General features: G+C 35.4%; 1 protein-coding gene across 1 annotated transcript in view; it reads left to right on the forward strand.

Moving 5' to 3' along the window:
• Positions 1 to 374: 374 nt before the first annotated feature.
• TYR (tyrosinase) overlaps positions 375 to 22,869 on the forward strand; it is a 93,598-nt gene continuing 71,103 nt past the window's right edge. Inside the window, exons 1-2 of the mRNA XM_033120448.1 lie at positions 375 to 1,688; positions 9,713 to 9,929. Coding sequence (XP_032976339.1) covers positions 663 to 1,688; positions 9,713 to 9,929 — 1,243 coding nt within the window. The 5' untranslated portion in view covers positions 375 to 662. The remainder of the gene's footprint in view (positions 1,689 to 9,712; positions 9,930 to 22,869) is intronic.

Here is a 22,869-nt window from a genome sequence, read left to right on the forward strand (position 1 = left end):
TTCCTGATTTCCAGAACTTATGGGTGACACAAGATGGCTACAGCATTGGGAAAAAAAGAGATAGCTAGCTAGCTAGATAGATAGAAAAAAAGAGAGAGAGAGAGAGATTCCTTTGGAATATGAACTAGTAAAAGTCCTCACAGTAAAGCAGACTACCCACCTATGAAGGTGACTTATCCTTAGGAATAATCAGAAAATGAGTGTGGTTAGAGAGCTAGCAAACAGCCAAATGCATCAAGATAATCAGGGAGAAGAAACAGCAAGATTTTTTTTTTCTTCTGATACTTTGTACAAATAAGCTGCAATATAATCAGATACATAAATATATAGATAAATAATCTATAGACTCTGAAAGGAGTCTCTTTTTCCAAAGCTGACTTCTGCAAATGCTGTGGCTCCATTTATGGTCTCTGAGGAACAGCTACCCTGCACTCACAATGTCTAACCCTTACTGACCTTTGTTAATGAGAGAAGCTCTATTCCTGACACGACTTCGAATTTTTAAATTAAAATCATCATTAATTTCACAGTCAATTAACTGGGGTTCTGTAGATCAGCCATTAGTATTGTTAATATTAATATTAGTTGTTATTATCCTAACCACAAGAAACTATTAATGGTTAAGTCCACTTTAACATAGGACTATCCCGCTGGTGGGATACATGCCAACTCCGCAGACAAGTCAGTCATGTGGTTTTCAGAAGACGAAAGCTTACAATAAAGACGGAGAGTGTCTGATGCCGGAGGTGGGCGTGGTGTTATATAGGTCTAAGCCAAAACATGTGAGAGTCACTATAGGGCTAGCTGGAAAGAAAACTGTGTGGCTCAGTTACCCAGCTCAAACAGATCTTGTGAGGACTAGAGGAAGAATGCTACTGGCTGTGTTGGCCTGCCTGCTGTGGAGTTTCCAGACCTCCACTGGCCATTTCCCTCGAGCCTGTGTGTCCTCTAAGAACTTGATGGAGAAGGAATGTTGCCCACCATGGGGTGGTGACGGGAGTCCCTGCGGCCAGCTTTCAGGCAGGGGTTCCTGTCAGGACATTGTTCTGTCCAATGCACCACTTGGGCCTCAATTCCCCTTCACAGGGGTGGATGACCGGGAGTCTTGGCCCTCCGTCTTTTACAACAGGACATGCCAGTGCTTTGGCAACTTCATGGGATTCAACTGTGGAAACTGCAAGTTTGGCTTCTGGGGACCAAAGTGCACAGAGAAGCGTCTCTTGGTGAGAAGAAACATCTTTGATTTGAGTGTGCCAGAGAAGAACAAATTTCTTGCCTACCTCAATTTAGCAAAGCATACCACCAGCCCAGACTATGTCATCCCCACAGGCACCTATGGCCAAATGAATAATGGGTCATCACCCATGTTTAATGACATCAACATTTATGACCTCTTTGTCTGGATGCATTATTACGTGTCAAGGGACACGCTGCTTGGAGGATCTGAAATCTGGAGAGACATTGATTTTGCTCATGAAGCACCAGGGTTTCTGCCTTGGCACAGACTCTTCTTGCTGCTATGGGAACAAGAAATCCAGACACTGACAAGGGATGAGAACTTTACCATTCCATACTGGGACTGGAGAGATGCTGAAAACTGTGAAATTTGCACTGATGAGTACATGGGAGGGCGCAACGCAGCAAACCCTAACCTACTCAGCCCGGCATCCTTCTTCTCCTCCTGGCAGGTAAGGTGTACTGGACACTCAGTATCAGAGCATAAAGGAAACTGAGCAATCACTTCTTCAGGCAAGTCTTCATAAACCTCCCTCCTGATCTCTCTCAGCAAGAGGAGAAAAGATTCCCTATCAAGAGCTCTGAACATACCTTGTATTTTTCTTTTAGAGCACACTTCACAATCATCGTCACAGAGACGTCTATGTGGTTATTTGTCTAATATCTTCTACTAGGTTCCTAAGTTCTAACAGAGTACTTAGTTCGTCACTGTATCCCCCAGCACCTAAGGTAGTGACTGGCAAATGATAAGGGCGTATTAAGTATTCATTGGATACATCCATTAGTTAATATTTAGATAATTAAATAAATAAATGATCTAGGTCAGTGTTTCTGAAATTTTCTTCTCCATGAAATTCATACAGAGCACATATTAAATATACAAATTCGTGGCCTTATCCCAGACCGATGGATTAGAATCTTCAGGGAAGGGTCCTGGGAAGGCATTATATATTAAATGGCTATGGTGATTCCTATGATCAGGCAAATTTGGGGAATATTATTTTAGATTAAATCTTCTTTTAAAAAAACATATGAGGACTCTGAGACCCAAATAGGTAAATCATGAAAACAGCTAATATTCATTGAGCATGTAGCATGTGTGAAGCCCTGTTGCAAATGCTTTTGTGCATTAACTCATTTAATACTCTTACTAACTTTTCCCCTTCTTAAAGATTTAAAAACTGAGCTACAGATATTAGGTAATTTATACATGATCAGAGATAAAAGTAACAGGGATAAGATTTGTTCTCAGATAGCTTGGCTTCGTGCCCACCCTGTACTATTTCCAAGCATGTGACTGCTATGATGTCTTTAACCAAAGGATTGTCCCATTCTGTCTCACGTTGTTCATTGGGTCGCACTGGGATTTTCCCTAAAACTTCAGAGGAAAAATATAAGGCATTGCTACTTTGAAATTTAATTTCTATTTCTCCTATTCAGAATTCTTCACTTAGAGGCAAAAGGTAACTAAAGAAATATGCTTTTAATTATATACACCATAAGGCAGAAGGAATGTTTTTCTGCTCATATTCCCAACAGTTCTAATACAGCACTTTTGAATAGCAGTGCATTATGGAACTAAACCCAAGATTTAAATATGATGGGAAGAATCGCATTTGTGCCTTGCACTCTGCAATTTTGAAATGTGGCTGGTTTCCCATCCCCCACCCAACTAAGTTCACACACCTTCCATATGGAGCCTCTTGAAGCCCACTGAAAAATAGTCACTGTATAATATCTTGTGTCACTAATGTCAGCTATTTACCAAGAATAATGAGTGCATTTGTGCAGGAAAGGCTGGAAAAAAATGTGCTTGGAAAAAAATCTATTTCAATAACACTTCAGACCTCCTGCCTTAATCTATAAAGTACAAAACTCTCATCTAGCTCTCACATCCTCTGTTACTGCTTAAAATATTGGTAAGCTTGGATGTGGGATGTTCAGTCTGTTATAATGCTTTCCTTAACTGTACAACTTCACTTGACCCAAAAAGGCTGGAGGATTATCTAAATTACCAAGCAAGTTATCACATCCACACTAAAGCTTATTAGATAGATACTAATTGATATTTAATTACGAGATGTATGCTACTTGGTGAGACCCAGAATTATGTTTGTAATTGTTTTCTAATTGTTTATTATTTATTGAGTGGAAACTGTTTCCTTTATTTTTTTTTCTTTATGATTATGGCTCGTTCTATTTATAAATAAAACTTTTTGGGTCTAGTAGGTAAACACTGGACTGAAACTGTTAAAACATTAGGTTTCACTATTGTTCTATGATTAAACTGTTCTGCAGTAACTGGTGTTAAAAATAAAATTAGGAAATAGAGTGGACAAAGACCATTGAAGAAAAAACAAGCAATTGACGACTTAAATAAGGAAGGTGAAACAAATGAACATTTTTGTCCACCTATTGTGAGTGGTATCACTCTGTGAAGTGAGAGTTACCCAACTCTAGTTGGCTTGTTTCCATTATTTCACACAGCCTCTCTCGTTACAGTTGTTTAAAAATTAAGATCAGTTATTTTATTGATTTAATTCAGTAGTTCTCAGCATCTAAATCATGTAAGGAGCATTCAAAAGCAAAACAAAAAACAATTGCATGAGCTCCACCCATACTACTTCTGCTGAAAAATCACTCCCAGGTTGTCCACTGTGAAGTCCAGCCATCTACATTTTTAAAACCTTCTCATGTGATTCTAATGTGCAGCCAGCACTGAGAATTGCTGATTCAATTAATATGAAATTGTTTTAGTACCTCCTTCACTTTACAAACTCAGGTTCTGTAATAAGCACACCACTGGTTTAAATGCTTTTGCCTGAATCAAACACTCAAATCAAGGACTAGACTATTTTGTGTGAGATGAGATCACAGAGCTTCCATACTCAGTGAGTTCATTTATACCTTCCAAATTAGTTAGACTAATGGCCCCTTTGATACAAAGTTTCCATTTTTTCCCCTTGATTTCAGATATTTTTCACTTGATACAAAAATAGAGGTTTTCGAGATTCATAGCATTTATGAACTCTGAGCCTAAGAAACCCACAGTAGTGTCTAATAGTGCCCACCTTTTATAAAAGAAGATAGAAAGGCCTAAAAATGTAGGATGAGTTGTCCAAGGTCACACAGTGAGGACTCAGACCCAGTGCCTCTAACTCCAGTGCTATTTCAAGTCAACCACGTTGTTCCCTGTTTATAAGGAGCCATTTAGGCTCAGAAGGGATCAAATAAGCCACTAATTTATGGAAGTAAATTTTGACTTGTAATCACTTTGACTCCCTCCAAATTCAATTGCACAGACAACTAGTATAGATATATTGATATAGTTCCTTCTTATTCATGTTATAATGAAAAAACTCCATTCGACTTTTACTGATCCACATCCCTTATTCAGGTAGAATTGTCCCTCGTCCTTTTGTGCTATCATTACACTTTATACAGATCTATATTATAGCACCTATAACTCTTCAGTACATATAATTGTTTCAAACCTAGCTTTGGCTACCAGACTGCCAGTTGTACCATGGTAGAGACAATTTCTCATTTATTTTTATATCCAACGAGCCCAAGATCATATCATATACATAGACTTGGCTTTATAAATGTATGTTGAATTCAAAAAATTAAAAATCAAAGAAATGTTAGTTCCGATGCTAATATTCAATAAAAATTAAATTCTGCGTGGCTGGATTTCTAGAACCTTACACCACACTTCTTTATAGTATTGGATCTCCAACGCCAAGGGCACAATAATGCCAATATAAGCAGCAACTTATGCAAAGTCTAGAATAAAACATTTTGTATAATTCTCTCAGGGCTTCTACATGTATGTGTGTGTGTGTGTGTGCATGCAAAAAAAAAGACAGTACACAATAAAGAAGATCAAGCAAGTTACATGTGAGTTGTGTGATTAATAATATTTACTGGTAGGGTTTTCTATTGCATAAAATTATATATACACACACACACACACACACACACATACATATATCAGGTAACTAATGTTAGTTTTCTTAGAAAGCTTATATTCAGAATTCACATCTTTTTTGTATGTCTGTTCATTTATTTGTTTGTTTAGTGTTAAGAGCTTTTCAAGTAGAAGCATGTCTGTCATAAATTAAAATAGCCCATTTTTTTTGGAAATGGGGGTGGTGCTTCATAACATTAAAGTACAAATACCTGTGCTCAATACAATTAGATCCAATGTTATGCAAGCAGCAGGTAAGGCAGCCATGAACATAAAAGGCAGATCAAGAGTAGCTTTGTCATAATGAATCAAAATAAAGAGAAAAAACATTTCCTAGGTGATAGACATGAGTGCAATGTGGTCAGGGAATTCACTCATCAGGTGAAAAGCACATCACGTGGAAGGAAAACAGTGGGAAGAAAAAAAGTCACATTTCAGCAGAGAGTCATGGGTTTTAGGTAACTATGGCAACAGCTCTTTTTTCTTTATGAAAAAGATTCTGTGGAATGTCATATGGTTTACTTTTTTTTTTCTCAGATAAAACCTCAATTGCCATAATATAATTTTTGCTCCTGAAAGCTTTTAATAACTGGTAGTTTATTGCTTTTTTTTGTTTTTTTAAGAGAGTACTATCTAGGTTCACTTTCTCCATTAACACATCTGTTTTGTATTTCTATCTCCTTTTTTTTTCATTTGACTTGGGACACTTGATTTTTTTTTCTCTTATCATATATTTTAAACCACCTGTGTTGAAATAGAGAAAGAACAAATTCCTCGTCAGAAGACCTCTGCCACTTACTAGATGATATTGGACAAGTTATTTAGAATCTTTGACCTTTGGTTTTTCTCAAAAACAAAAACAAAAATAGGGCACAATTATCATATGTGCTTATTTTCTGTGATAATAGAGATACTAAATGGAATGGAAAGCAGAATAACGTAGTGGAAATGGTATAACCTCTTGACTCATGCACACATGAGTTTCAGTAGACTTTTGTAACTTGCTTAGCTGCAAGATCCTGGAGAAGATATTTATTTATTCTGAAACCCCTTTTCTCTAAAATTAGAATAATATATCATAGAGCAGTACTGGGAAATGATTCAATGAAATCTGTTAATGTAAAATGACTAGTAGTTGACACATTCTTTGAGTTCCATGTGTAGCAATAATTATTATAATATATCTTTATATGATATATCAATGTTAGTTATAATAATGAATATTCAACCACTATTACAGAGGCTGATTTAAAAACAATTTGGTGGCCTACCCAATCATCTTGTATTAAATAATAATTAGAAGAGCTGTGATTACTGAACACTCTGTATCCGGCACTATAAACTAACTGCTTTACATATGTTGGATTATTTGATTCTTCATAGAATGTTATAATCTCCAGTTACAAATGAAAAGCGTTCATACTCAGAGAGCTTAAATAATTTCCCCAAGGTCATATAGCTAATAGAGTCAATATCGGGAACCATGTCTTTCTAAATGATCTACATGGTCAAAACATTAGTGCTAACCATTTCTCCTACCTTGTTTCTACTTCTGCATCAAATATAAAGACAAGGATTAGGGGTTAAGTTTTTCAAATTATTTCTGGAACCAAGGTAGATTTCCTCCTTGGTACTAATACATCCAGGCATCTGAACACTTAGTCACTTGGCATTTATAGTTCCATTCAAACCTCTCTAATTTAACTAAATCTGCTGTAGGAGTCTTTCAGGCAGTAGGATCTTTTGAAAATATGCTGAGATGTTTTATATTCAAACAGGAATGAAAATTGTTTTGTCTATGTACCTGTTGTGATGTCTAGTTAATCAACCCTCTAAAGGAATCCAATATATTACATTCAATGCAAAAGTTAGGTTAGCTTTACTCAGCCATTCCTATGCCATTTACAGGCAGTAATAAATGTAGTGAATATAGCTTTGGAATCAGGAGGACTGTGTATTAATTTTCTAGCTCTAGCTGTAAACATCCTATGAGCTTAGAATAGTCACCTAACTGTTCTAGCTCTCAATTATGCATAAAAGGATTGAGAAATGTATCGAAGAATGAAGAAAACTAGAAACTGACATTTGTTGAGCCAGAAACTGTGTTATTTCATATTATTATTTATTATATTATCAATATATTAATAACATATTATATAAAATAGCATATTTACTTATTATTTCATATTATATTTAACATTATTTCATATGACAGTTGAGGAAATTGAGACTTAGCAAGTCTAAGTAATGTGCTCATTGATACTGCTAGTATGTAGTTTTGCCAGAATTGAATCCCACATCTACCTGCATTTAGAGCCTGATTTTTTTCCACCACACAATGCTTCAACTCATAAATGATATCTTAGTGACCAAAAATTAAAAGTTCCTCTAAGTGTATCTTGTTTAACACAGTAGCAGCCATACCTGGGATGCGTGGCTCATTCAGTTCTAGTTGATGGTGATTTAATTTGCTTTTACATTCCTATAGATTGCAAACTCACTGGAGCAAGAGACTGATAGGATTGTCTTGCTTATTTTTAACTGTGGTGCAAACAGCTGACCTGGAAGTCTTCTCACTCGTAAAACACTGTTCTATGTGCCTTATCTGTTGTCTATAAAATTATTAATCATGCCGAGGGTTTGAGATCCTACTAGCCTTTTGAACTCTTCCATACTCAGACTCAGTTTCCCCATCATTAAAATAGGGATAAAAATCATATAAACCATCAAGGTGCAAATTTTAAAATAATGAACACAGTGATGCCTTCCTCACGGTCTTGGACAAAGTAGGGCCACAATACATATGTAATAAAAATGATAATTTTCTGGAAATACTTTCTAGGGTGGAGGTTGGTACCAATAACAGGACTAGGAACAAAAGGTGTTCAACACATTTGTAGTCGAAGATTCATTGGTTTATCCATTGATTTGTCATCCCTCCATCAAATATCTATTGAGCCTCTATTCCAGAACCTGAGAATCAACAATAATAATAAAAAAGGAAAGTTGTCCCCGTGGAGACTATATATTTTTAAGGGAGGTGATACTGCTTGTTTATCAAGGTAGATTATAGTGAACAAAATTTAAGTTTGACAAAGATGTTACCTACTCAGTGCACACAGGTCTCCTATGAAAGTATGTGCGTGTTGTGAACAGTTAGTTAGTGACGGCAGGCTGCTTTCTATTGCACTTACGTTTCGGTTTAGAATTGTTACCTCACTACCTAGTTACTGCTCTCATTGAATCTAAGGCATCAGTGATTTTTAAGATGAAGATTTATATACCCCTGAGGAAAAAAATAAATCTACCAATTAAATTATGATATTATTAAGAACTTAGAATTTTTATTTTATACTTATTGAAAGAGCTGCTTTTGACTTATTTCATCAAATATTTGTATCATAGTTTACTGTTCCCCCCACATATAAAGGAAACTGTAAGTAAAATCAGTTGGTGATAGTCCCTAAAACTTCTTCATATTTAGAGTCAGACCATTTGAATTACTTTTTAAATCAGAGTCTATAGTATGTTTTTTCCTAAAATATTTCCTTGGACTTGAAAATTAGGTAGAATATCAGATACATGGCAAGGAGTGGGCATTCTTAAGCATAAACAAAGGCATGGGACAGAGAAGTATCCACAATGTCCAGAGAAGAGGAGTCAGCCTGAATTTAGCAGTAGGATCACATAATTTGTAAACAAGTGGAGAATGGTTGTCAGATTCAAGGTATTCTCTGGAGGAAGAACTGACGATATTGGCTGATGTTTCAATGTGAAAGACAAAGGAGAATAAAATACAAACAATAATTCACCAGTTTCTGGCTTAAACATGATGATTTATGGGTTTCTGGTTTGAGTTACAGGGTTGTTGTTATGATAGGAAATACAAGGAGAGGAACAGATTTTGGATTTTTAATGTTACATTTGAGATCCATAAAATAACACTGAAAAATGAAATCAGAGATGCATATACAGGTTTAGAGTTCAGAAGAATAGTTTGGACTAGAGATAGGAATAAGATAGTTTTTATCATGTGGTTGCCATTTAAGCCATGAAATTAGTTGTTATAGCCAAAGGAGAAGATATAAAAAGGTAAAATAAGAGGGTGCAGACTTAAACTCTGGGCTAGCTTCAGGGGCATGTAACCAGTGACGTCGCACAACAGAGATTTAACAAATGTTTGTCAAATTAATTTTCTCATCAAAAATAAAACTTAACAAAAATCATATGAATTAGTTATTATTATCCCATATGATAGATGAGGCCTAGGGAATTCGTGTTTTCTTAAGTGGCAGATGCATGACTACAACTCTCTTCTAGGTTGTAACTTTCACGGTTTCTTCGGCAACCCTCAGAAAACTGTTTCCTTTAACAATTTACTTTAAATTATTAATCTCCTGATGATTAGAAATCCAAATGTGATAATCAGGAATCTCAACGTCCCTACCTTCTCTTTTTGACTTAGAGGTGGTGACAAGTTTTTTAACATAAAGATGTTTTATGCAGATCATCTGTAGCCAACTGGAGGAGTACAACAGCCGTCAGGCTTTATGCAATGGAACTCCCGAGGGACCGTTGCTGCGCAATCCTGGAAACCACGACAAAGCCAGGACCCAGCGGCTCCCCTCCTCAGCTGATGTGGAATTTTGCCTGAGTTTGACCCAGTATGAATCGGGTTCCATGGATAAAACGGCCAACTTCAGCTTTAGAAATACACTGGAAGGTAATCCAACTTTTCACGTATTTAAAATTTCCTCTTTTCCAAATTTATGTTTACAATCTCTTATGCAAAACCCTAATCCAGAAGTGTTTGAGAATTCCGAATTTTCTGAGGTGGGTAAGGACGTGTGGCATGCATACATAGACGCCCAACAATCCTAGCAGAGTCTGGGCAGCATATCATAATCCAACATGTTAAAAACTCTTTAGCGAAATGTATAAATATACCCACTGTGACAATAAATAGAGATAATAGGCAGGCTAATGATGAATAAAGTCAGGTTTTTTTCCCCAAGAAAAGAGTATTAGTACCAAACAAAATAATACATTTTCAGATCTTTTTGCATTTTGGAATTATGCGTGTAAATATAGGACTGTAAACCTATTATACTTTTCTAAGTTTTAGTGTTTTATCTACCTTAAGATATTCTGGACACCAGGCTCTTTGAGACAAGTCTATTCTCTTAACTAAAATAAGGATAAAACCCACATGTGACGTTAAGCTCCCATCCCATTATTTCTTAAGATTCTGCGCTTCATCAGAGATTCCTTTTCACAGTTTCTTTTGGGTCCTACCTACTTATTTTGGCTGCAAATCTTGCTTGCATCTTCCCTTCAGCATCTGTTCATTCTTCTCTGCTCAACGCTGTACCACTCGTGAAACTCATCCACTTCACTTCAATTTGCATTTTGGAAACAAACCTATAAACAAAACAAACAAAAACAAGAACATTAACTCAAGTCAGTTTTAACTGGATGTTTGGAAAGACATAGGGCACTAACTTGTGGCAAGGCAGGCGACTCAAAATTTAACATTCCACCTCCTAAAAACTTGTTGGCATCCTACCATGTGGAAAAACCTTTGTCTCTTCCCTTATTTCTTTTTCCTTTACTTCTTTTTCTTGTCATTAATTGTTGTTTTCTCCTTTAACTTCTGTTGCTCAACTGTGACAGTAGTTTCACTGTCTCTTTCATTTCCCTGTATCCTTCCAATCCATTACCTCAAGGTCTTACTATCCCTCAGAAGCAACTTAAACAAGGAGAACATCATCCTAAGGAAGAATCCCAGTGTGAGCTGCTAAAATAAAAAATGATTTTTATCTTCCTAAAATAATATGAATGATTAATGTTTTCCAAGTAATCGCTATATGCAAGGCACAGTACCAAACATTTTGTGTAGCACTATCTCACTTAATTCTTACAATTATCCTGAGGAAGATGGCATCCTTATTTCCAGTTTAAAGAGAGGAAACAGGATCAGAGCCATTAAGTAATTTGGCTACCATTGCTCATCCGGTAAGTGGCAGAGCTACATCTGTTCCTAAATTTGTCAAGTGCCAAAATCCAAGAATCCTTTCTATTGTACTCTGATGACTCAGAGTGGGCTGAGCGTTTCTTGAAGGTGGACAATATCAAGCTGGTCTTTCAATAATACCATGTAAGAAGGCAACGCATGGTGATCAGGAGTCTCAGATACTAAGGCAAAGGCATACATACAAATTGACAGTCCCCATCTGGGAGGATTGGGTGTCCTTGTAGACTGTGCAGGGTTTAACAGGATGCCAAATGCTGACTTAATGACATTGCAAAGTGGGGCTCTATATTAAAAGGAACTGGAGGGAGGGCTTTACAGGTATCTCAAGCAGATTTTTTTTTTAGCAGTGAGAAAGCATGGATTTTGTTATTAAGGAACATGGGCAGGTCACAGAAATAAGATGGAGCCTCACTTCTCTGGCTCTCAAATCAATAAAGAAAAGTGACTTGGGCTGTGTCAACGCAGCCAAGTGGCTTTCAAATGAGTTTCTAATGCACAGAGATGAGTAGAGAACATCAGGTTTATTGCAAATAACTTGCTACCACTAATAAATTGTTTGTGAATTATTTTCTTGCTTTTTCCCCCCCCAATAATTCTCATTCACACAGTTCTAGTATGGTTTCTTGAAGAGGAGAGAAACGGCATATTGTAGCACATTGTCTGGCACATAATAGGTGTTCAATAAGTATAGATAACTGAATATATAAATAATATCTATGGTACTTCAAGTTGCACCTAACCCACCATTTAGCTTAGGTATGATTGTTATATGAAGTCAATGTACTGGTGGAAAAATGTTAGAAAACAATGATCCGATCTCTAACAAGGGCTTTTCCTGACCAGGGACACATTTTTTGTTACTCTTTTCTTTAAACATTTATTTCAGACATAATTTTAAACTTACAGAAAAAATTGCAACAATAAAAACAGTACAAAAAACACACATATAAAAAAAATAAGTGACCCACATTCACTTATTGTTTACATGTTATCTTGTTTGCTTTCTTTTTCTGTATCCCAATCTTAACCATTATTTTTATTTTTTTTTGAGGGTAAATTGTATAGATCAGAATCATTTACCCCTGGATATTTCAGTGTGTTTTTCCTTAGAAAGGAATATTCTCTCACATTACTACAGAACAGTTATCAACCTCAGGAAATCCTATATCAATATAATGCTTTATTCTAATCTAATGTTTATATTCCAATTTTTTTCAACAGACCTAATAATATTCTTTATAGCATTTTTTTTTTCCCTCTCTGTAATAGGAGCCAGTCTAAAGTCAGGAAGTATTCAGTTGTCATGTATCACTAGCCTTCTTTGATCTGAACTATTTTCACAGCCTTTTTTTTTTTTTAAATGAGATTGACATTTTGGGGAAATACAGTTTCTTCCCCTATTTTAAAACAGAATTTTCCTCAATTTGAGTTTGTCTGCTGTTTCCTCATGAATTCATTCTTAGCCAGAATTCTACATAGGTGATTTTGTGTCTAAGAGGGTGCCACATCTGTACGCACATGATGACCATCTGTCTCGCATTGATGACATTAATTTGATCACCTGCTCCAGGTATGGTCCTATTTTCCACACTGTTACTTTTTCCCCCTCTCCAACTAATAAATTGACTACATGGAGACATTTTTTAAGACAATGCAAATATCCTGCTTCTCATTACAATTTCCTCCTGCAGTTACCATCCGTTGAATGTTACAAAATGATGACTTTCCGACTTTGTCACTCCCTTTACATTTATTAGCCAGAACTCAGGATTCCACTATTAGCAAGAGCCTGCCCGCCTTTCTTTCTTTCCTTCCTTCCTTTTTTTCTTCCTTCCTTTCCTTTCTTCCTTCCTTTTTTCCTTCCTTCTTTCATTCTTTCTTTCTCTGTTATCTATCTATTTATCTATCTATCTATCTATCTATCTATCTATCTATCTATCTATCATCTATCCATCCATTATATGGAGTAAAGACTTTCCATTTTTTCAAAGGTATATAATTCATTAAGTTGCATAATTATCTTGGTGCTTAAATGGTCCCAGATTTCACCTGTGGGCACATCTTCAAGCTGGTTCTTATGCCTTTGTTTCATATTCCCACTTTTTTTTTTTTTAGCACTTTCTTTCTTCCTAATATAATACATATTCTAGAGTCATCTTGCACCTACACTGTCCCAGATCTGGAATCAGCCACATCTCCAAGAAACATTCGTTCTTTTCAGTGTGGAAGGATAATAGAGAAAAAGATCTGGGAGTAACTTTTGTTCTGCTCATTGGAGAGACACATTTTATCTGAAAACGCAGACAGGGTGGCATGTGGGATGTCTTGGCCTACTAGGAGTGCTCAAGTGACTACAGCTGCAAGGGGAACAGGACTGGAGAAGCAGGAGCAAAGGCAAGCATTGGACCCTACTCTCTCAATAAATGCAGGTGGAATTGAGTGGTTGGTTTTCGTGAATATCACAGTTATTGCTGCCCTTTTTTATTTTGGGCCTTGTGAGTGGTGTGTCATGTACAGCCCACAGAACAAATTCTCACAGCCAGTCCTGGGATAGAGGAGCTGTTGTGTTTCCATCTACTGAAGTTATTTACGTATGTATCTTCAGCTTTTCTCTTAGATTTAAATGCTGAAATAAATATTGAAGATGTGCAATTTATAAATTGTGTAAAAGAGACTCATATTTTTAGATAAGGCAAAGAAATATGAGAATGCATTATGATTAGGCTATACAGTTGTTCCCCATGGAATGGGGGCTATTAGATTCAAAGACTACTCATGGTATCTTGCACTTCAGTTTGTAATAGTCTAATAGGCTAGTGCGAAATCAGCACTAGTGTGTGTGTTGGAGGGTGAGGGAGGTCTGGCTATTTACTGAAGTGGTCAAAGGCAGTCAAACTGACTGGAATTTCATTCAAACTCCACCATTTTTTGGATGTGTTCCCTTAAGTAAATTATTTTACTGTTGGGCCTTAGTTTCATCATCTGAAAAATTATGGACATAAATAATAATTTATGGGTTCGTGTAAGGATTAAGTGATATAACACATGTAAATGTATAATATTTATTCAATAAATGACAGCTATTACTATGTTCAACTCTAATTCGCTATTGACAATCAGTTATCAATCAGTAATTTTTCTGACAATTAGCTTAGAAAACAAGTATAGACTGGTACCTGAAAAAATAAATCACGATAAGATAGGTGTAGTGGAAAACTAGGGAGGGAGAAGGGTGGAAAAGAAAAATTCTACTCATAGACTGAGAGATAGATAGCATTTCAGGAGATCACTAGCCTTCCAGAAGATTTCCCAAAAACAAGGAGACAAAGGCAAAGGCAATGCCTATTCCACAAAACAGAAAATAAGACGTTGTATCTGGCTAGAATATTAAGTTTGTAGTAGGAAATAACAAGAGGCCTAAAGAGTTCAAAATATACCATGCACACCAGTGTATCTCAATCTTCTCTAAAGGAAAAAATGTAAAAAGGTATAAGCCCCTAAGGATATGTCCACAGATCACTAAGGAATTAAGAAACTAAACTTTATTCTATGTAAATGTGTTTCATATCTTCCCTGGAAAAGAGATATATTTGAAAACCCAGTGTTTAACAATCATGATAAAATGTTCGGATCTTGAAGACTATATCTACATACCTTGTTTGGTGAAACACTGCTGCGGACAATTAGTCATGAGAGGTTTTTAAGCAGGAGAGATGTAAGGCTATCAACATTTCAGAAAGATATGAAGCTAGTAGCCTTAGCAGAATGCACAAAGATTAATCAATGAGCTAATGGGGGGACGATGGATGGTGAGTGCTTGTTTTAAGGTAAGGAGAATGAGACGAAGATGATTCGGTTAGAGTACAGAAATGTGTATATCCTAGAGCAGGGGCGTCCAAACTGCGGCCCGCGGACCAACTGTGGCCCATGATCCATTGTTAATTGGCCCGCAGCAAATTCCAGAAATATATTTAGTTTACTTAAATAAACCAGGTGAGGCAATACCTACATCACCTCGAGTGAGTGGCCCGGCTGTTTGTGTATTTTACCGCAGATGGCCCTTGGTGAAAAACGTTGAAAAAAGTTTGGACACCCCTGCTCTAGAGTATAGCATGCCAGAAGCTCCTGGTGAGGGATTATGAGGCAGAAAGGTGAGCAACATATCAAGGATGATTCCGAAATGTCTACCATTAATTTCTAATAATTGGTCCTTGTTTTGTCCTCTTAAGCTCTAAACCATAAAAAATCTAGTTTGTCTTCATATAACAGCTTTTCTTAAAAAAAAAAAAAAAAAAAACCCCGCTATTATTAGTCTCTAGAGCTTTTTTCCCTGTATCCAGCCCTTCAATCCTGTCTAATTTATTGTGACTGTCAAACACTTCACTGGGAAGTGTCTTACCTCTTCATTTGCTAGGATTTCTTGAGGAACAGTCTAGAAAGTGGTAAATGAGTTCTGAGCTTTAAGTAAAAGGGAAGGGAAGTTTTGAATAAAGTTGTAAGGTAGCACTGTGCATACTTGAAGAGAAAGGCCAGCAGCCCGTCAAAATGAAATCTCAAAGAATAACCTATTTTTCAATCTCTCTGCCTGAAAAATGGGCTTTCTTAGGACATCCAGAAATGATCACACTGACTCAAAAAAATAAATTCAATTGTGACAGATTGTACAGACCAGAAATACAAAGGACACTGTTCAAATAAGGGTGAGACATTCAAGTGATCAGATGGCTCCTACACATCTGTACCAATTCTGAGGGAGTCTGAGAAAGCTGAGTGGCTTGGTTAGATTGGTATACACTGATCCAGAACAGAGGTGGAAGATTTTGACCGATAATTCATCCAGATCAGGAAAACTTTTCCAACCCTGGATTACTTAACCCCCTAGAATTACCTCCTTCACAACACTTGATGTTCTGATCGGGAAATAATCCTGATCATAATAACAATAATAAAAATCCTTACATACCAGACAGTCTCATTCTTACACATTATATTATTTAATTCTTACAACAGTCTCATAATATTTAATATTCACTGATTAAGCTGAAGCACCATTTTTAATAAAGTAGTTATTCCCATGAGTTTAGGTGACAATCTGTCTCTTTCCAATTGAATGAGCTGATTCATCTCATTGGACTTAAAGGATAAACTTTCTTCTCTTTACTCCAAATTCTCAGGGCAAATAGGTAGGACCTGTCCTATAACAAGTAGGGAATTCAAACAGATATCCTCTGCATTACTTTCCAAGTGGGTTTATTTTGAATGTGATTCTTTAATCAGGAGATAATGTTGCCTTTTTAAAAAGTCTGAAATAAAATAGGGACTGCTATATTATAGAGAAGACTTTGTGGAGATGTACGAATGTTGTAAGACATCTAGGGTAGAAGGGGCTCTTAGGAAGAGTTAATACTTACTATCCATTGTCCTGCCAATAAAATTTAATTAAAAATATAAAAAATAAAATAAACATCATTAAAATCGTTGAAATTAAAAAATAGGAGAGTTAATACTTATGTACTAGGTTTTAAAAAATTAAAAAAAAAAAAACAGGTGTATCATAACTTCTATATACACAAATCCTGTTAAATTCTTAATCAGTGCCTTGTTTCCCAAAGCAGAAGAGTAGCAAGGCCAGAAAATATTCATTTTATCTGGTTGTTAGAAACTCTCTAATTAGGATGCAGTGATAGCCTGCTGGAAACTGTGACTGTTTGAACATTAGGGGACAATCTGATTTTTGCAGAGACAGATCTCTTTAGATCCAGAGATTTTGGTCAGATATCTGGGTGGTAGTAACCCACAGTTTTACATTTCTTTCACAAACAAACAAACAAACAAACAAAATATCTTTAAAACATAATAGCTTAAAATTTGGTGATATTATTGCTTGATACTCAGTAAACTTTTAGCAACAAATATGATAAGGATATATAGCCTGAGCAATCTCCATAAAAAAGAAAAAGAAAAAAGAGTGTCAGTTCCCATACAGTTAAACAGTTTCAAATGACTTCCCTACACCTTCCGTCTTCTACTAGTTGCACTGGCATACAAATTGTGCTCGCCAGATGTGAATATTGAGAAAGTAATTTATTTAGGCATATGTCATTTTTGCTATGAAGTAAAAGGTGCTGGAATTATGTACTGGCAAACATCATCTTGGGCAGAAGCTACACAGGAGAGAGAAAGAGAGAGAAGAGCTTCCCAGACTGGAAATGGTAGTGCAACACTGATTTTGAAGCACTGTATTTAAGCATCAATTCTAACTTTATGAGAATCTTCTCCCTCATATTAAAAATTTACTTATTACACGTTTAGGCTATTGTGAAAATGTTCACAAATGTGGCTCCTACTGTATACACAAGAAATGTCTCCCTTTCCCAGCTCCTGTCTTGTCTGTAATCTTCAATAGTCATTCCAACTTTTCTTAGACTTTAGCAAAGGTTATTAGTCTTCATGATATATATTTAATCATAATAGACTGCTTTCACTTAATTTTTCCTCATTTGAATTCACTGCTGTGTGGAAAATGGCTATTTGCTAAAGAATAATCTCATTTTCTAATAATTCAAGTTAAGGTCCTGGAAGATCTTTAAGGAGCAAAATAATAATGCACCGCTTCCAGGTACAGAGTTAGGTATTAGACACATGGAGATTTCATTTTCTTGAGACAAATCTTGAAAAAAATGCCACCACTCATTAGCAACGAAACACTGCAATGAAAAAGCGGAATTCTATTTTCATGCATTTATTCATTTAGCAGATATGAGTTGAGAGATGTCAGGATACCAAAGACAAATTAACTATGTCCCATGTATATGTAGAAAGGTCTGTTTTGTAATCTTCCATAGTGAATTATCTAAAACATTTTGGTTGTAGTATTTACTTACAACTCTTTCTGTTGTTCACTTTCCAGAAAATGTCTGTCAAATGCCTAAGTCTGAATGACCATGGTTTATCTCTCAAATATGCATTCTGGTAAAATGGCATTCCATAAAAAACATGGTTATTTAGCTCTCAGTACAAAAAAAAAAAAAAAAAAAAAAAAAAAATGCACGTGCCATACACAAGTGCTTTTCCTCTAAATTACCATCATACTTCAGAATGCATCAAAATATTACATAAGTATGTCCTATTCTGAGTTTTCTAAGCTGCCATAGTGGAGCTTAGCTCTCTCATACACTCCCAATCTTGCCTCTGTTATGTGGCCAGCTCTAATCATTGTACTCTTTGTGGATTTCTGGGAAGAAATCCTTGTGTAAAAACAGAATTTTTTGGACCAAAAACTAAAGAAGAATTACAATCAATAAATTAATAAAACTACATAGATTTCCACTTCTGGTAAAATAGAGTAAATACACTTTTCCCTATTCTCCTTTCTCAGTACAACTAAAATCTCTGCATATTTTATAGAAAACAAACAATATAAATGATGAAGATAAGGCAGAATAGCTAGAAAGTCTGGGATCTCTTGACATGGTGGTGAGTCTCTCGGGTTTTTTTTTCTGTTTGTCTCATACATCCAAGATTTGAAGCTGGAAAAGCCAAAAAACCTGGCAATAGCAAGAGTTGCAGACAAAAACAAACCAAAAAAACAAACAACAAAACCTGCTCTCTCTAGCCAAAAGACAAGGAAAGGGGCAAAAAAGTTTCAAGCAATAACCACTACACTCCTTTCATACACCAAAAAATACAAAAAAAGAAACCCTATGGCACAACCCCCACCCACACCAATAAAGGCTGGTTGGAATGACTAGGCCTCCACCCTTGCCAGACTGTAACAATGTATGCTGATGCCCCAGCCAGGAGGATGTCAGAGGAGACTGAGTAGGAAACAGAGATGTGCATCCCAACCAAGAAGTAAGGAACCACTCCCCCTACGTTATATGGGAGCCATGCAGGGGAGCTGCATTTCCACACCTACTTGGCAGTAAAGAGATGACTCTCTTTTTCTCTGCTGAACTTGTGTTAGAGGAAACCTAGTAGGGAGGCAGGAACTCAACTATTACCCAGCGATATTGAGGCCATCCAATCAGCGGTGTTAGTGGAGGACAAGTGGGGCAGAAATGAGTCATTCCTATCTCTTACAGCCAGCACAGTTTAGAGGACTAGTGGGGAGTCTGGTCAAGTGGGGAACGACTTCTTTCCCCAACTAGCTCTGATGAGGCAGTGTTTGTTTTCCCTTCCTTTGCTGGAGTTGAGTCAGAGAAAACCAGTTAAAATAGAAGATTTAATAAGATCCAGAATCTCATAATATTCAAAACATTCAAGTTTCAAGCAAAAAATCACTCAGCATACCAAGAAAATCTCATACTTTAGTGAAAAAGGACAATCATTAGATAGTGACACTGAGATAACAGAGAGGGACATTACATGATGATAAATGAATCATTCCACCAAGAAGACATAGCAATCCTAAATATGTATGTGCCAGACAAAAAAAGCTCCAAAATATATGAAGCAAAAACTAATAGAACTGAAAGGAAAAATAGACAAATCCACAATTATACACGGAAACTTTAATATCCCTTTCTCAACAATTGATAGGACTTGACAGAATACCTACAAGGATATAGAAGAACTCAATAACACCATCAACCAAAAGAATCTAATTGATATTTATAGAACACTTCACCCAACAAAATGGTAAACATTCTTTTTGAGTGTTTAATACAAAACACGTATTAAGGTAGACCATATCTTAGACCATAAAACCATCCTAAACAAATTTTTAAAAATTGAAATCATACAGATTGTGTTCTCCAACCATAATGGAATGAACCTAGAAATCAATAACATAAAGATAACAAGAAAATATCATCCAAAAAATTGAAAAGGAAAACCGGAGACCAATATCTATCAGGCATGTAGATATAAAATCCTTAACAACATATTAACAAATAGAATTCAGCAGTATATAAAAAAGAATCCTACATTATGAATCAAGTGAAGTTTATTCTAAAAATACAAAGGTAGTTCAACATGTAAGTGTTCTGTATCTTGACTCTTTCAATGACAATATGCTGGCTGTAATATTGTGTTATAGTTTTTCAAGGTGTTACCATTGGGGGGAAGTGAATAAAGGACACAGGAGAGCTCGCTCTATTATTTCTTATAACACATATGAATCTAGAGTTGTCTCAAAATTAAAAGTTTAATTACAATAGAACAAAACAAAAATACAAACAAAACAGTTTTAGGCTAATATTTGAAATTTACTTTTAAATAGATGGATGAAATAAAAGACCACAATACTAAGAACCTTCTCTTGGTCAAACAATGAATGACACTCTTGTGCATTGGCAGTTATTGATTCATTAACATGAAGAGATGCAATCTGTAGCACTATCCAAGATATTACAATTATTCATATGTCTAAAAGCAGGCTTAAGGCAAACATAATATGGATTTTATTCTAAATGTTGCAGTCCACTAATAGCTATTATCACCTTTTTTCCCGAAAGTTTGAGATTAATAGAAGCATTATTGCCCCAGAGAATAATTGCTCAATAACTTCTGTAAAATTCACCTGAACCTAGATTGTTTACAAAGAATTTCCTTAAATATACATCATAGTTCTAGTAGACCAAGAACTATCTGAATCTCTAATTTTGTAAATACCTCTAAAACATATTTATTAATCTTAAGAACCATCCTTCTTTGATGACCTGGCCTTGTTTTTATTTATAAAAACAGCATTAGCAGTTGCTTTTTACTTCATGGTCATATTTTATGAAGGAATGGGTTTCCGTATCAATTCATCATGGCTATTATTTATGTTGTAGTAAGGTGAGAACTACAAACCTTTTAATAAGGCAATGGCGATGTGGATAGTAGGCTAGCTTACTAGTTAAGAAAGAGTCTTGCTCCTATTTTTAAGTCTTGCAGTTGAATCAAATTTCTGATTTGGCAAAAAAAAATATGAATGGTTATGTATCATTGGCTTTGGAAATTTGATATAAATTGTCTAACGATGCACTGAAATAAGTATTTTTTTTTCTTTAAACATATCTGTATAGAGAAGGATAAATAGAAAAGTTGATCATTAGACTAAGGTATTTAGGAAATATAGATGGTACATACCCTTTTATAGCTTCAAAACACAACTTGGAATAAGAGATCTAAGAAGGACTACAATAGAGAGTTGTTTTGATTTGTTTAACCCAAAATATTTACAGCTAATTTGACAATAAAACCCATCTACCATCATCACCTTGTGTCTTTTATTATCCCAAATACTCTTTAAAAATCATTTGGTTTGTAAATTCCCAGAAATTTACTTGGGAAAATGTGGTCTAAAATTAAAATGTTACATCTACGAATACCAAGGATTAATTCTAGTCTACATCTTTTTAGACGCAATAAATTATATACCAGTGACTGAATAATTTTCCATTCCTTCTTTACAGTTAAGTTTAAGAGGCTCGATATAATTATTTACTTATTTAGGTTAGTAGAAATCTGTAGTTGAGCTTTAGTTGGATCCAAGGGAAAACACGTGAGACAGAAACTTGTCTCCTGTGCTAAGTATGTCATAATATGCTACTTTCCTCAACATAAAGGTCATCTAGCAGTTCTTAAAAAAAATTGAAGTTACTGCATTGTACGACTCTTAGGATACCACCCAAATTTTATGGTATTGTGCTCTAGAGAATGAAATTATCGTAAAATTTAACATAAATGATATTCCCTAGGGCTCTGCATTTTTACTGCACTATAAATCTATCCTCCCTTAAAATTAAAAGCCAAAGAAAACTAAAAGCTAACATTTATTGAGAGGTTATTAAATGTTAAGTACATTAGTAAATAATTTATCTACCTTTTATCAACTTTATCCTAAGTGGTAAATTCTACTTATTATCCCCATTTTATAGATTTTTAAAAAATGTCAAAAAGGCAGTCATCTGCGTACAGCAATATAGATCATAAGTGACAGAACTGAAATCCAAAATCAATACCAATTCTGAGCTCATAATCTCATTGGAAAATATTTAGAAATATGATACGTATATGACCATCATTGAAGAGGGATCACTTGAATTTAAGACATGAGACCCTGGGTAAGTCATTCAACTTCACAAAGCACATCTTTTTCACTTATAAAATATAGACAATATTTCTGTACTATCTATCTCTAAGATAATGTTTGTTATATTACAATGAAGAAAATCTTTATTAGAATTTATTCAAGGTGTTAGAATATTATCTTTTATCAATAATTTTAACTCAAACTATATATTTTTTTCTTTTTCCTCCTGTAGTAAATTCAGAACCTTGTAACAGTGATCTCACAGTAGATGACTTACCAATAAAAGACTTGAAATCTTGTGGACTTGGAATTATAAATGTAGTTGCTTGAATGAGTAAAAGAGAATGCACCAATAAAAAGGATCAGTTTCATAGGTAGAAATACTTAAAATATGATAATTTATCAGTGTAAGAAACATCACATATAAGCACCAAACGCCAACTATGGTTCTAACTATTTGTTCTGAGATTTCACAGCCCATTAGTTTCATAGGATATTGCTGAATTAGTCTATTTCTCCTTCTATTAATTAGGGCTCACTTTAAAATATTGTAAGAAAGAAAATCCAAATAATGTGGCTTTAAGAAGACAGATGTTCATTTTGGTC

Source organism: Rhinolophus ferrumequinum, chromosome 11, assembly GCF_004115265.2.
Source record: "Rhinolophus ferrumequinum isolate MPI-CBG mRhiFer1 chromosome 11, mRhiFer1_v1.p, whole genome shotgun sequence".
Classification (NCBI taxonomy): Eukaryota; Metazoa; Chordata; class Mammalia; order Chiroptera; family Rhinolophidae; genus Rhinolophus; species Rhinolophus ferrumequinum.